Below are 16817 nucleotides of genomic sequence, written 5' to 3' on the forward strand. Positions count from 1 at the left end.
TGTTACTAAATATTTACAAAATTATCTTACATATCCGGGAGAGAAACGTCGAGTTTGCAAGATTCACCGATCGTGAATACACGCGGTGGTGCGCGCAGGATTCTACTTATCAATCTAGGATTAGTCTGCACCCTTGCGCACAGGTTATCCCGAGTAATGCTCTCGTAATGAACGTTACTCATCAGCATGCAGCGGTATTATCCTGGTAGGGATATCGCGGGCCATTAATATCTGCTTCCCGATACGCGTGGATTATATGAGTTAACTATTAAAACGAGTTTGTGTGCATAATGACGCGGCGTGAAAAACGAGGCGAAAACGCGCAATAAACAAACGTTTGATGAAAAATACTTGGGAACACAAGAATCATTATTTTTTTTTTTTAATACAGAATTACGCAATGCAGCGAGTAGCGAAATGGCCTGGCTGTGATCAGCTGTTGCATTTCATGCTCTTAGTTTTTCAATGATTCCTATTTCGTTTAAGAAATTTTTGATCCTCGATCTCCAACATCGATCGGTGCTACATTTTCTTCGGTGAATTCATGACTAAATTTTATAAGACGTTTCTCTGCCGTATAATAATATCATAAATATTAAGTAACATTTATTACATCGGATAATGAGTTAATCCGATATAAATAACGCTAACTTATTTCAATACTAACTTATTTTTACATCTTTCTCTCTTGTAAAATTATTTTATTCCTATATATTTTTACAGCAACACGGATTATAAATATATTACAGTAGAAACCAATCTCTTCTTTTCCCTCTTAGCGATTCATGAATGGAAACAGAGGGTGCGGCACGTACGTCAAATTATTTTGCTCGTGTGAATTTTTGCTTCGTGGTTGAAATCACGAACGCATGTCGTGATCTTATCCACACTGTGTTCTACACACGTGGGATCTATGACCAGCTTGAGCAGATGCTATTATTGTTACAGAACCGACCTACGATGAATAGCGACCTTTATATGCTATTATTACTTTACTCTCGTTTTTATAGGACTCCTACTGGAGAGAATACTCCATTTAGCCTTTGCTTAATTTAACTTTGAAGGATCTGGTAGGCTACCCTCGTTACAATTGTTTGAATCTACATTCAGAAGTTCAATTGAGCTTGAATTTTCAATAGTATTATGCTGTCAGAGTTTCGATGCAGAAACAAAAAACATATGCACCATGAATCAATTAATTTGATTTTGAGAACAGTAAGTTATAATTACTTCTCGCGAGTTGCACATTAAATTTTTGAATGCCAGATTTCAAATATAATCATTATCATGTCTAATATCTTGTTACGTACATGCACATGTTCGCGTTATAATGGAGTATTATATTAATTAATTAGGATTAAAATAATTAATAAACGAACATAACGAGATGTGTGTCAATTTATATGCATCAATTTATACATTATATATATATATATATATATATATATATATATATATATATATATATATTATACATCCATGCTCGATCTGTTGATCTACTTTTCGTACATAGCGATACACATACACATAGATTCACATTCACCCAGCCAATTGGTGTGAATGGAGAGTGAATGTGACGCCCACGAACATATACATATATACATATATACATCCACATACACGCACAGGCACAGTTAACTTCCATTCATATATCTATCAAGCTTCTGTAAAATCTTACTCTAACATAATCACAAATATGCCCATATAATGGATGTATGCGCATATATAGAAACATTCGATGGCAGATATGCGAATATTATATCGAGTATCGAGTGGTTGGCTATTATTAACTTGCCCGGTTGCGCATCAGAGAATGATAAAATAGCATAGTTTCAGTTTAGGAAGGATGTACGTTTCTATATACCCCATATGTGTAACTAATCGATCACGCATCGAGTGCTCGCAACTCGTTTTAAAGTTGCGATTAATAATAACTCCCTGATCTCTCCCGCTTTTGTGACAACACAAGCACGTTAAACTGTCAGTCGTTTATTTTTCCCGGCATCATTCCCCGTTTGGCGATATGTATTTTGCCAGAAATAAAATTTATCGCAATCGATTTCTAATCTCCAATTCAACGGAAATTTGTTCGGACGTGTACACCTCAGTGTGCAACACCGTGAAAAGTTATGGCTCTTATCTTCATCGAGGTATGATGTATGGCTTGCCGCGTATGAGTATTTGCGTGTTGCACCCATAATATAGTTTAATCATATTATTTCATCGTGGCATCGTGAAAATGTCGCGCGGAACAAAGTCGAGGAAACTGGTACAAAACTAATATTACATCGCAACCGTGAAACGTCATCTTTTATCGCTATTGTCTGTTCTTGTTATTGCGTATATATGCAAGACATTTTCAGCCGTTTATTATAGGCATAAAATCTAAATTAAAAATTATAAAAGTTTGTTGTAATATCTTCATTGTGAGTTTCTTTCTGCCATACGAGAAATATGTAGGAATCCTACGAGAGAGCTGCGTACAATTCGTCCTTTAAAATGACACATTTCGTAGGGAAATTTCATATACTTTATGCACGTTTAAACGCGTACAAACGCGCTTTTCGCAGAAATCGCGGTGTGTATTCGCATGAGAGCACGACATATTGGTTCTGATTGAACCTCGACTCGGTTCAACTGCTTTGGGCTGTGCTGGACAAGCACGAGGCAGATGAAAACGTGAATACAACAAAATGAAGGGAGAATCGAGCTAGCGGCGCGGATTGGATGACAGAAATAACAGTTAGAGCATTACTTTTGACAAATCCACACGCGCAATATTGTCTCACAATGGAAATGCAATTTCATTTAATATTTAATTTATAATAAGTTATGATGAAAAAAAATATTAATAAAGAAGTAAAAGAAGAGAAAAAAAATATGCGTTATTATTTTTCCGATTTTTGAAATAAATTTTCTAGAGAACAAACTCGTATAAAAAATTTTATTTTACATTTATAACATTTTTTTTTCTTTTAATGTAAAATAATCATCATCCTTTCTGGTTTTACTACCAGTTACGGGACGTCATGTACATCGAGATTGAAATATCCTGAATGTCTGAATTTGCACTGCGTTCTACTCTTTTTTTTTTATCTGATAGAAGATTGTACACGATAACGCAATTAAAGAAACAGCGCGCAAATAAAACAATAAAAGATTTCGCATAGCGCATGGAGAGACAAAACGATGGATATTTATAACTCGCGAATAACCGGTTTTCGTAATTACAGCACAAAAAATTGACCAGGCGATTTTGAGGCATGGAGCCGACTATATAAGCGCGATTGCGGGGCTGTAATCAAGTCCAGATGGGTCGCACTGATTGACAATTTTCCGCAGTTTTCTACTCTTAACCGACCTCTTTCGCCACCCCTACGTTATGCGCCACTTCAACAGTCCGAATTCGCGAATATCGCTTCTAAAGCAGCCTTCAAATTGATGATCACAATCACTTGCATATTATTACTGATAATACCGTAATCAGCGAGCACAATATTTTTTACACGAGAAATAATATAATTTAATATTATAATTAAATTATTTTTGTGCTGATTTAGATTGACCTCATCTATGACAAATAAATTTTTCCACTCCGATAAAAATGAACTATGACAGCATAATTAATTAATGAGTTTGGTTTTGTGATTGAAAATATCGACTGTCGTACATTCGTATGCCAGATTAAAGTTGAAGTATCGGTGTGAATGATTACCAATTAGCGAATGGATAAGCTGCTTGCATCGGCAGACAGACTGGCAAATGAATCTGATCAGGACACATCGTTAATAGAGTCGAGAACTCTGCGAGAGAGAGAGAGAGAGAGAGAGAGAAGAAGTGGTCGTGGAAGAGGGAAAAAGATATCATTGGCAAATCGGAATATTTTCTAGCAGTATTTATAGCGAGCAACGACTTCACTTTCCATTCGTTTGTATTCTGATGAGGCTCGAAATGAAAATAACAGTAAATACATTGTTGAGTATTGAGATTGTTCATTTAATATATTGACCTCTGCGGGAAGAGAAGAGATAGAGATTATGCATCCTTTGCTAATTAATTATTATACTACTTTGCAATTAATTTTTGAGTAAACGCTCACCTGCAACATTTATCTCATTTTCTCGTGTTCATTGTTCTACAAATTGACGGTGACCTCTTTTCAACCTCTCAAACTTTGCCATCTTAAAGCGCACGATGTGCGCATTCTACCGACAATGGCGAGTAACAATAGATGGTCGGATTAAAATGCAAATTAGTCCATAAGTCAAGACATTATATAATTGTTAGCTGTGCTGGCTGGCGGTTATTGTCATGGCAATAAACTTTCAAGATTTAAGGTGTCAGCGAGCAGTATCCAAGCGGTATATATACGCTTGTACTTAAAAGATTACATATACGTATATTTGGTATTGCAAACATTCGCCTCTCTCTATATCGCGGAATTTACTAGTTACTTGAGAGAATTGTATGTATTTAAAAAATTTTAATCGACCGAAAAATATCGTTAACCGACTCTATGAAAATTATAAGATAAATGTTGCAAACTAACAATACTTTATTTCATTATTTCATTCATCTTTTTAGATAAATGTGTTTCTTTATTTAGATTCCTCGATTAGTTCGGCGAAAGAAATTTAATTATAACTAAATATGGTAGAACGATTCAGTTACTAATTTATGGAAATATACCGAGTAAAAGTATTATATATTTATTATTCTTCCTTTTTTTCAGAGTGTGCGCTAAAAGAGAAGAGATTAGAACCACCTGTCTCATTCGACTTGCGCGAGTACTACCCTGAGCATTACCTCCCGCGGGTAATTAACATAAAAGCGATAACGCGAGAGTGCTGTGGAAGTAGCGACGACAGCCGGCATCTTTGAAAGAGATCGTTTGTATTAAAAAAAATACGTTTGAAGTAATTTGCGAAAAACTTTCGCGAATAACAGTGAAATGTTTCATTATGTATAAATCCACTTTAAATATATATATATATATATATATATATATATATATATATATATATCTCGATGTTAATAATGCGTATTAACGTAACTTCTTTATTATAATTCTATGTAAAAACTTTCATAATTTCACAACAAACTGTACATATAATTAAAATAATGTACACATACATAATGTAGTTCTTTAATTAATTATATATTTGAATTATTATAATTGTTATAAATACATTAATTAATTATATATTCAAATTATATTAATGTTGTGCTAGAAAATGCGCGGAAACACGCGATAATAATCATTTTATGACATTACGTCGTTATAATCATATTAATATGTACGCGTATTAGATTACTTTCTGAGAAGATCAGAGGTCAGTGTGACGATGTTCCCGATATATCGGCAGTTATGTACTTGTCAGTTATTGGTCCCCAGTTAATCGTTAAGGATACAAGCACTTGCGTCAAGAGATACGTCCGTGCTTAACATGAATTAATTATGTCGCGACTACATAATTATACATCGAGTTTCTATAATGAAAATATAAATGCGCTTTTCCGTAAAAAAAAATGTGTATTTAATTATATTAAGAATATTGCATAATTTTTCGTAAGAGACAATAAACTTTTTTCCTACAGCACTGTATGTCAAATAATTTCGTCGCATAGCCTTTAAGTGTCAGTTTCGATTGCACTTTGCAGCTCGACATACATATTACGCTTTATCTTATTTTTTGATTTAGACTTAAAATATGCGACCACCATACAGCATAATTGCATTACGTACGTAGGTAAAAGTTTATTCTAAAGCGCAGAATGGTAAATAAAATATTTTTATCATTCTTTTTCAATATTTTCAATTTTTCACAACATTCATATAAATGCCCTTACTTGAATGTAATTAGTGCATGAACGTATAAAAATAATTGAATAATGCATTCTTCGCGATGTTTCTGTAAAAGGCTACTCATGCTTTTGTAATCATTACTGTATGCGCAGTACCTATTTTCGGATTGTGCTTCGCGACGGCCGTTGAGAATGCAGCCACGTGTAATTGCGAGCACTGTGACGAGAAAAAAGTGATCGGTTTGGAAGAGGAGGCGACTACTCGCGCGAGGGAAGTCATGTATGACGAGGACAGCGATAATGATGGTAATCGGACAATTTGCGCCAGGGATCGTGATTTTAACGATCGCACTTTTCCAAGTGTCTGTCACATGTTATGTTACAATCATTGTACTAGATATCGCATAGTGGCAGATAAGACTAATGATGTAAAGGAGAATGTCGTAATTGCGTACAGATCAAGTAAGTACTTCAAAAATTGATTTTTACAATTACAATTTTTTTCTGACAATTTTAATCAATCAATTTAATTGTAAAATAATTTATATATAATTAATCATAATTAATAATATTATAATAATATAATAATATTAATAATGATATATAATTAATCATAATTAATTCTTTACATTAGCCAATATTAGTGACAATTAATACTTCATTTTTTTTTTACAGTATTATCTAATTGTAATATAATTATATTTATTATAATTAGATACAAATTATTACAAAAAACATTAGTTATATATAATTAATAGAAATATAAATTTTATACAGATTATTACAAATTGAAAGATGGATTGTGCTGAAGATCATTATGATCGCTATGTACTTTTGGGGGTCATATAACTGAAGGGCTTAACGTATATATTTAATCATTACAAAAAATTTGAGCAACAACATATTTTTGTCAATTTATATTGTACATATATATTAAAATATGTAAAAAAATATATACATATGTATCTAAATAATTTTGTTAGCAAATAGCTCGATGATTCATTTAGAATGACTTTTCAGATATGGAAGGACGTGCTCTGTTTGACGTTAAAAAAATTTCAAAGCATTTGATCAATAGCAGCAAAAAAATTTTTGTCTTTTTTGTCCTGATTAGTGATTCGACTGATTCAAAATATTCGTAGCGTCAAACAAAGTGCGCCCATAAATATCTTGAGATTCTTAGATATAGTTTTCGAATTAGTCGCTATAGTGCGCTGTAAATATTATGCTTTTCCGTGATTAAAATTCCTTTAAATAGATTTAAATACAGTGAAGATACGAGCGAAAAGCATACTTACCTGGCGTAGAGGCTACCGTGATCAACAAGGCGGTTCCTCCAGGGAGAGGCCTTTTATCATTGCACTAAGGTTGAGGCTGACCTCTGCGAATGTCCCTAATGTGGATATCTCGAACGTACAATTTTTGATAGTCGGGACTGCGTTCGCGCTTTCCCGTATAATATATTCACAAAAATAATATATAATTGTAATAAGTAAAAATCTATTTTCGGATTCACTGATATATATAAAATTTATATGTATATATATATATATATATATAATATTTTATATGTAATTCGGGAAATAGAATTATACATAATTTTGAATACACCGTATATTATGATAGACAATTTTTTGTCTTCTGTATATTATTAATTAATAATAATTATATGTGTATTTTTACAAAAAAATGTATTTACATTTTTATGATAAGAATTCAACGTATCATTATGTAGTAGATCACATCGCGATATAATTAATATCATATTAAGCGCGAACGCATCTTTTGACGGACGCAAATACTTGTAATCTTACTGATTAACTGGGAAACCAACATGCTGATAGAGCTTACAATTTACAATTAGTGTGCTGATGCTCGGCAATATCGATACACTAAGCTCTAATTTTCTCAGAAAAAGATCTAATATGCATACACATAATTAACACCATTATTATGATATAATATTATAAAATTAATGATTATTATCGCCTGTTTTCATGTGTTTTCTAATACAACATAACATCCTTAAATATATAATTAACAAAAAAAAATTGATTTTTTTATTTTTGCTACTGCATTAAGTTTTCGCCGTACATATTTAAAGATTGAAATAATATAAATGTATGCTATAATAATACACATTCGATAAACTTGAGAATTTACATACATTCATAAAACTTATGATTTACTAAAAAAAATGAATTTTAAAATGTTTAATTAAATTAAAATTTAATTTAGATACTCAATTTTCCTGGATATTAAATAATATAAAAAAGAATGATAAAAAACTAATATAATAAAATTAAATTAATATAATTAATTTGGGAATACATAACTTTCATGTCAAAGAATCATTTGATTTAATTAGCAATATGATAGGAGGGAAAAGAAGGAAAGAGGAAGAAAGAGAAGAGAGTTAAAATAAAAGTTTTAATAATTTATTAAAAAGTTTTAATAATTTATCTTACATTAGAAACATACGCGGTGTATATAAAAATTATTGCAAACTGTATTTTTCTGATACGTGTCCAATGTATTTATTTACACTATTTAACTTATTATACTTTAAAATATCATGTTTTAAGTGTTAATCAAACTTTTTATTTTATCAAGATTTTTGATTATTCTGTTAAGCTATCTTTTCGAAAGTTTAAATATTTAACACTAGACTGCGCAAGTTTTGGTAAAGTTTCTCGTATTCAAAGTTTCATACAATTAGGTATAAAGCACCTTGAGCGAGTGTGAAAAACATACTTACCTGGTGTTGAGGTTACCGTGATCAACAAGACGGTTCCTCCAGAAAGAGGCTTTTTACCATTGCACTACGGTTTAGAGCTGACTTCTGTGAATATCCCTAACGTGGATATGTCGAACGCATAATTTTTGATAGTCGGGATAGCGTTCGCGCTATCCCGGATAATTTATTTCCAAAAATCATATCCTACAACAAAATAAATTCTTTATTAAATCTGTAAAGGACGGATTTTTATTTACAATTTTTATAATGTCATGTATTTTAATACAGATATCTGTATGTATATCAGAAGACACGGTATTTCTGTGATTCTTGAAACATTTTCTGTATTACATAGCATAATATTATAAGCAGGATTGTGTCCCCCCAAGCTTCCTGATATGTTAACATTCACACGTATACGTTAGCTATATTTTAAATATAAATAAATTATGTAAAAACAGGAAATTTTATTTACGTAAAATATTTTATTGTTTAAAATATTTCTTTTTTTTTAGAATGCCGCGCGTATATATATTATTTATTGAAATTTTCGAATAAGAAACAAAGAGATGTAAGAATAAGTGATCGAATCGGTAATCAGTATATTAAATATATTAGGAAATTATTCAAGAATTAAATCGCCATCTGATGAAATATTGATTCGATAGTTATAAATTTACGCGGCCTATTCCGTATTTCATTATTTTTACCGTGATTTCTATCATTTCCTCAATTTCGCCGTCGTCTCTGTCGCGATTATGTTAAGCAACGAAAGAAATTCAAATTTCTATTTGCACTTCAATTTCCCTTTTTTCTCGCTTTTGGTAAGTCTAGCAATCGAGAAGTCACGATGCGTAAAAAATCAGGCGTAGCGGAGCGCAAATAATATTCTCCAATTAAATGACATGGGAAAGCACGCGGGTGCTCCATGGGGAGAAAAAGGGGAGAATGCCGGACATTTCCGTATGTTGGACGCTCGAAATGCACAGAAAGTTAACAGTGGCTGATGCAAGAAAGGGTGGGGGGAGGGCGGAGAAGGGTTTCGCGGGGGATGAAGGAAAGGAATTAACCAGACACCGAGTCCTCTCTCGCAAATTGAGTTGCACGGAGCCGGAATTTAAACATTCAAATTAACCTATTTAGCAAGTCAAAGAGGCTAATGTGTGCGCGCCGGTTTCGCATGCCCCCTCCCCGCAGATCCTAATATTCAATCGATATTGCCTTGTATCTTACCCATCGACCGCAAGCTCCCGCCGGCTACGTTTTTTCCCCCCTTTTATATCGATAGTTGTTCGCTTCTCTCGCGATCAGAAACGCGCCCCTTCTCCCTTTGGAGAACTTTGGTTACATCGAGAGATGAATTTTCCCTCTTTATTTTCTTTTTTTTTTTTTTTTGGTTTTGTCAAATTGATGCAATATCCGTGAGAGTGAGTAAGAAGAGAGCGTAGGCATATATTATATTTATTACTCGGTTGCGAGCTACGACTTTGTGACACTAGCTTGTTTCATGGTGATGTTTCCAAACGGTTCCAATTAATTCTTCCCTCGAAGCGGGCATTGTTTTGCGCTCGATAAACGCGAAAGATTGTCCAGCGGCCGATACGCAACGCGGTGTGGTAACGCGCGTAAACAAAGGGTGTTGTACACGATGCACGACGCATGTTGCTTGCATGACGTGCATGGAAAAAAAATTGCTCGGCTTTCCCGACGGAAATTGATCCTCCGGCACGAGATCCTCCGATTATTTTCTACGTTTCTACGGCTACGCTTGTTACAGTAACGTCGACATAAACTATGCCTCTGAGTGCAATTATAACTTTATACAAATAAACATTGAAGGAATATGTTTTATCCTGCTAATAACATCATTTCCTTACAAACGACCGTTGGAATATCATTCCTCGTCCAGTTTCCTTTCGTATTCTTTCTCTTCTGAGAGTGCCGGCCTCCAGTTCTCGATAAAGTTTAATAGCATTGCATTTCATCACGTGTTATCAAGAAGACGATTCTGTATAATAGTTTCGTTTCGTTTAATATGATCGACTAGTCAGCGTTAAAAAAAAAAAATGAATCACAGCCAGCGTAAAATAAGCTGTCAGAATATTATGCGCGCATACATACATGGGCAGACATACAAATTTCATATATATATATACAATAGTCATTAATCACGGAAATTAAATAATTGTGTGAGATTAGATAATTGTTAATTAAAATAATTATATAATTGTTGACTGCAATAAATTATAACTTGCTTATTTTATTCCGATATTTTTCACGATTAAGGAATAATATGGGCGGCTTGCTCGAATCTCGTCGCGCGAATAATGGCAAGGCTACGATATGTAAACAAAATTCGGCGCTCGTTGTACTTGCGAATGTGTAAGTACCACGTAGTGGTATGTATATATACTTCGTGTGTACGAGGTCATATTGTCGTCATTCGTACATATATACATGTATATATATATATACATACAAACATATAACACAATGAGCGCAATCTCATTCAAGCCATAAAACGTAAACTAAGAACGATAACGTCATACTCGTGGTATGAGAGAGTTGTTAAAGAACCCCATTATATAGTACAAGGCAGATGGCCCCACGATGGCCATCGCATTCGGGCGCTTTTTTTGGTTTCTTTATGGACTGTTTATGTATATGTTATATACAAAATTTTATATTTATACATTTATACATCTATATATAATTATTTAATATACATTATTACTGTGTAAAATGTTTCATCTCGCGCATAAAAGATTTTCATTTCTGCAGAGATACTAATTTTCGCAATTTACATTTTCCTTAAACATATATTTTATGTGAAAGGGACTTACAGCTTTTCAGTCTGCTTGTGAAAGATATTTCAAAGTTCCTCTTTCTGTCGTCAAATTAAACAGCTCAGTAAACCGAACTGCTTCCAGCTTTTAAGATGGGCAGGAAGTCAGATGGTTTCGATATATTTATGTACTCGCATCTCATTCGTATATTTATGCGTGACTATGTATATGCTAGTCCTCAAAGGGGTCGACGTGATCGTTTCGTAGAGAGCCAATAAATATTGGTAGGACGGAATCCAATAGAATCCTTTCTCCGGAATCATACGGATGCTTGCTTCACCTGATTTCGAGTAGCAGCTACAAATTTCCATAGAACATTCGTCGCCTTTGAAATATAAAGAGAAACGTTACGCGAAATTCACCGGGAATGCGCCAGAAGAGAATACTATTATAGAGTATAACTAAAAATGTGTTAGTAGAATTATTCAAATTTTATTTAAATTACATCTACCTTCACATTTGTAATACTTGGAAAATTATTCCTGCATTTTCCCACGATCCTATCAACTCTTATGTCGTATTCTGTCTTTTTCGTCCCAAATTGCCCACGATTTGCAATCTCGTGTAAGTTTTTGCATCTACTGAAAAAAATGACAGCTACTTAAGTGAGCGTAAAGGACGACCTAGTTTGACCTGATTGGGTGTGATGCGTTGTGTGATGCAGCGAATTTTACATACGCCAATGCACAACGCGTCGTTCCTCGTCGTCGTATTGTTTGGAAGGATTCGAGAGAACGCGGCCAGCGCTCGACTTGGTTGGCTTCACTTATTCTTACTTACAGTATTCGCACATCGCATTTCCACCTCTCCCTTTAAAGGGGTGGCTGAACATTTGTCTGGCTTGCCCCGCAACTAACTATGCCGCCACGAGCGAAATCTGCCACGGCGGAATCGTTTCTAACTGATGTCGAATGATTATTCAACCCTCTTTTCTCTCGCCCCATTGTTCCACTATTGTCGCGTTGATACCGATAGTTCGTTCCTAAGACGTTGGTCCGATTTCATTTCTCGATTTCGTAAGAACTGCGTTTAAGCGATCAAGACAAAAGATTTTTTTTTACTAACATTACTTTGATTGCAAAAAAATTCTTCTAACAGATAAATCTATCCCAAGACCTATATCAAATATTTGAATACATTAATTAAATGTGCTCGTTAAAAGAATCTGAAATTTTCTTAATAAGTTTTTGTATTACACTACATCATATGTTTAGAAAAAATTTAATTACTTTTTTCACGGAAGAAAAATATCTTTTTTTAAAAAACTAAGTCTTTTCTTAAAAGCTATGATAGACATATAAATGTATCAATTCGATCGTGAAAAGAATGCAATTTTGCTTATTTTGGAATAAATCTTTATATCTTTATGATGATGTGTGCTTATGAAAAGTTTAAATAAATAGAAACAAAAAAGCAACAATAAGATCAAATAGAAATTAAATTATGCATAGAAATATTTAAGCGTTGTACATAAAGTTGTATCGTAGCAAAGTGGAGCAAATATTGCATTGACGAGCAATCTGAAATTCGCGTCCTATCGAAAATGTAATGTTGAAAATTTTGTGCTACATTTATTACATCATTATGCATTCAGAAGCAATAAAGACGCAACGATCTGTAGTCAGAAAATCGTCAGATTGGCAATCGCTACGACCAGAAGCAAACTCGGAGAGCACGACGCTAATGTTTCTTTTCCATGAACCGAACAAACTATGCTCGTAAAGGCGACTGATTGACGTAGCGGCTCGTAGGCACGAGAATTGCTCGTCCCGACGAGCTCGTACGAGCCGCATCATAATGGAAACTTCGCGATCGCGTGAGTCAAAACGACTTTGTGCTACAGCGTTTGTCGTTGACGACATGGTCACTGGCGTTTGCTCGCACATTCTCGGGGACATTACCGTAAAATATTCGTGCGAAAGCCGATTTGTAGATTCCGATGAACATCATCATTCAACGGGCAAGTGAAATCGTGAAGAAAAGAATTTTCGATTAAATTTGTTCTCCTTATGAAAAAAATTATTATTTTTTATTTTCTTCTAGTAATTTTCTCTTACCAAGTTTGAAAAAAATGATAAAAAAAGCAAAGATTAAAAAGATATTTTACAACTTATATAACATCTGGTGTATCATAAAAATTTTCTGTCAGACGTGTTACATCATTCTATTGAGACATTTATTATGTTTTTTATAGAATAACTCATAGTATAAAGCCTCTTTTTTATATTTTCATTGATTATAAATTTATCTTTAAAGTTATATTAAAGCTTTAAAGTTATATTAAAGCTCAATAAGATCCTAAAAGTTTAATAGCTCGTAACAAATAAATCAGCTGACGCGGGAATATTGATAACTAATGAAAAATGACAGAGCTGACACATGATGATTGCCCCAATAATCTTTAATTACCGTAACAAAATAAGAAGATAAAAAAACTCGCGGGTATATGCTTTATTTTGTCATAAAATTTCCAATTCACAATTAAATAAAAAATGTCAGCGAATATTCTTTTCCATTTTGTCTTATATTCATGATTTTAACATAACATTTGTATTATTATTATTTAATTATGAATTATTTAATTGAATGATATCTAACCATTCTATATTCATAAACCGTATTATATGGCTGTTTTTATTACATTAGTTTAATATTTAATTCTATTATATATTATTATGTTTCGCATTTAAATGTGTTTTGCATCGTGATTCTTGAAAAATAAATGTCAAACATCTCGAATTTAGGCGAACTATCTTATATTATTTTAACAATATTAATATATTTTAATATTAATACATTAATAAAACGACGCGCTAGGGAATTCCGCTAGGGAATTCCGCTGCAACACGCGAAGTTGTCATGAGTCTGAACACTCGTGACCAAATTTCTGCTGCTCACTTTATATCGCACATCATCAGTGCACAGCCGCAACTGCCTCTTATCGTCGCGTCTTTTCGTTCGTTTCGGATGAATTTCCCATACAAAAGAGTGTCGAGAGAACCAAATTCAAGGATGATTGTCTTGAGTTATTACATTAGTTATTACATTAATTATTACATTAGTTATTGCACGTGATTGCGATTAGTGCGTATTTCGGCATTCATAATCAACGTGCATCGCTTCGCGCTCCGTTCGATTTCCGCCTTGAAGCGATTCATTTTTTTAACGCGCGCTTTCGCTCGATCGAGTTAGTGTGTGTTTAATACCATTCAGTTTCCGAAGCATTGAGAAACATTAAGGAGCATCGGGATATGTAACAAATCGAGACAAAAGATGGCTCACTCGATTATGATATTCGTATGACATCCTCTCTCTCTCCCCCTTTTTCCCTCTCTCTCTTTCTCTTTCTCTCTTTATTGCAATACGCGAACGCACAAAGTTGTCACGAGTCCGAGAACACGTGACCAAATTCCGAAACTGTCGTTCACTTTGCATCGCATATCGTCAGTGCACAGCTGCAAAGAAACTGCCTCTCGTCGTCGCGTCTTTTCGTTTTTTGTTTCGAGTAAATTTCGCGAACAAACGCGTGTGGGGAGTGTCGAATTTAAGGATCATCGCTTCGCGTTTCGTTCGATTTCCGCTTTGAAGCGATTCATTTTTTTAATGCGTGCTTTCGCGTAGATCGCGGCATTCGCTCGATCGAGTTAAGTTGTGAATGCCACCCAGGATCCCAAGCATCAAGGAATATTGAGGAACATCATCATATGTAACATCATAACATCTCGAGACACATCGAGACATATCAAGAGGTCGCTCACTCAGCTATGATATCGTATGATGGTGAGTGTGCGTTATGTGTTCATATGCACTGTTCGAGTTATTTAATTAGTCTTATATTTTTGTCCTGCAATACAAAATTTGTCCAGTAAAAACAAGAATATTATATATTTTTTTAACTTTGGATTTTCTATTAGCTATGATATCGATAAAAAAAAAAATAAAATTTTTTAAAATTGTGCGATCATTATTTACTAAAAAAAGATTATTATTTGTAAAAAAAAGTATAAATGCGCGATAGATAATATACATAATTATTTTCAGGGATTTTAATATATGTAATATTTCACATATATAATTATTTATATCATTTAAAGGGGCATACCTGTTTGAAACCTCAAAAAATGAGTATATTTTTTAGATTTTTTTGCAGCGCAACGACTTATAAAAAATTCTTAATTTTTTTACAATATTAATATAATATTATTAACCATTTTAATAAAAATTTTTAGCTTAAAAAAATTTTTTTTATGAAAATTTGCAGAGCTTCCCCAAATTTTACGTAACTGCACGGTGTGAAAATGTTCATAAATTACATTGTATGTGAAATCAAAAATATAAACTTTTTTTTATTAAACATATTAATAGCTATCTGCTGTCCAAGCGTTTTTTTTTCAAAAATTTAAAAAAAATAAATGAATCGCGGCGTATTGAAAAAAAGTTTTGTTTTTTTTGCAAAAAAATCCATCTTTTTTTTTGTTTATAATAAAAAAAAAATGCGGGATCGAATTAAAAAAAGGCTTTGTTAGCAGATGCGTAATCTTATTAGAAAATTGCATGCAAAATTTGAAATCAATCCGTTGAACATAGTCCGAGCTTCATGCACATCGTGCATGAAAAGATAAATCTGCAAATATTCGCATAATATAAAAAAAAATCTTTTAAACTGAAAATTTTTATTTAAGCATTTAATAATATTGTATTAACATAGTAAAAAATGAAAAGTTTTTATCAAGTCGACGCGCTGCAAAAAATCTAGAAAATATACTCATTTTTTGAGAGCTCAAATGGATATGCCCCTTTAATATATATAATAAGAGAAAATCTCTCTTTATTATAGTTATGTCTTCTATAAAACATGTAATGTAATATTAAATTATGAGAAGGGTCGATAGGGCCTCAAAATAAAAAAAGTTCGGCGAAATATCGTAATCAACAGGGTCGGTTGCAGTTTCGTGAGTCCTCGTACTTCGGTCTGGGGGCATGCAATAATCAGGGCGGTCTCTATCGCGTGGCTTGATCGTTTGTAGCTTACTATCTGGAATCTTGATCGCTTCTGATCGAGCAATTATTCCGTGGCACTTCAATTTTCCACGATAAATTTTTACCGCGATCACCGAACCGGAGGAGGACATGCCAAAGCGCGGCAACATGAGAGGGTAACGGGAAAAATTTGTCGGAAAAATGGATAGCCATTGTCTTCGACCTGACGGAAGGTAGAGACGAAATTGAGTCATCGATTATCGTCCGCGGGTTTGCATAGAAATTGCTGAAAATGTGAAAACCGATTTTGCAATATTTCGCGACAGGCTATTAATTCATTTAAATAAACGATTTTTTTCAGCCTTCCTATGTATTCTTTATTTAAGATATATCTCTCGTCTCATAGTAATGTGAAGCTTGACATGTCCGACAGGGAGATGTGTACGTTT

At 33.4% G+C, this 16817-nt stretch overlaps 2 protein-coding genes and 2 non-coding genes across 4 annotated transcripts in view; all 4 read left to right on the forward strand.

Annotated features, from left to right (window-relative positions):
• The first annotated feature begins 5638 nt into the window (after positions 1–5638).
• On the forward strand, positions 5639–6760 carry LOC126859369 (uncharacterized). Its single transcript, XM_050610612.1, has 3 exons — positions 5639–5742; positions 5959–6267; positions 6583–6760. The coding sequence occupies exons 1-3, from the start codon at positions 5712–5714 to the stop codon at positions 6612–6614; spliced, it is 372 nt and encodes a 123-aa protein (XP_050466569.1). The 5' UTR covers positions 5639–5711; the 3' UTR covers positions 6615–6760.
• Positions 6761–7095: 335 nt separating this feature from the next.
• On the forward strand, positions 7096–7260 carry LOC126848524 (U1 spliceosomal RNA). The gene has a single exon (XR_007687276.1). It is a non-coding gene; the product is annotated as a U1 spliceosomal RNA (small nuclear RNA).
• Positions 7261–8555: 1295 nt separating this feature from the next.
• Positions 8556–8721, forward strand: LOC126848525 (U1 spliceosomal RNA). Its single transcript, XR_007687277.1, has one exon. It is a non-coding gene; the product is annotated as a U1 spliceosomal RNA (small nuclear RNA).
• Positions 8722–15051: 6330 nt separating this feature from the next.
• Positions 15052–16817, forward strand: part of LOC126859361 (neurotrimin-like) — a 151665-nt gene continuing 149899 nt past the window's right edge. The window contains exon 1 of the mRNA XM_050610586.1: positions 15052–15168. Within this exon, the coding sequence (XP_050466543.1) occupies positions 15153–15168 (16 nt within the window). The 5' untranslated portion in view covers positions 15052–15152. The remainder of the gene's footprint in view (positions 15169–16817) is intronic.

This window comes from Cataglyphis hispanica, chromosome 3 (genome assembly GCF_021464435.1).
Source record: "Cataglyphis hispanica isolate Lineage 1 chromosome 3, ULB_Chis1_1.0, whole genome shotgun sequence".
NCBI classification, from domain to species: domain Eukaryota; kingdom Metazoa; phylum Arthropoda; class Insecta; order Hymenoptera; family Formicidae; genus Cataglyphis; species Cataglyphis hispanica.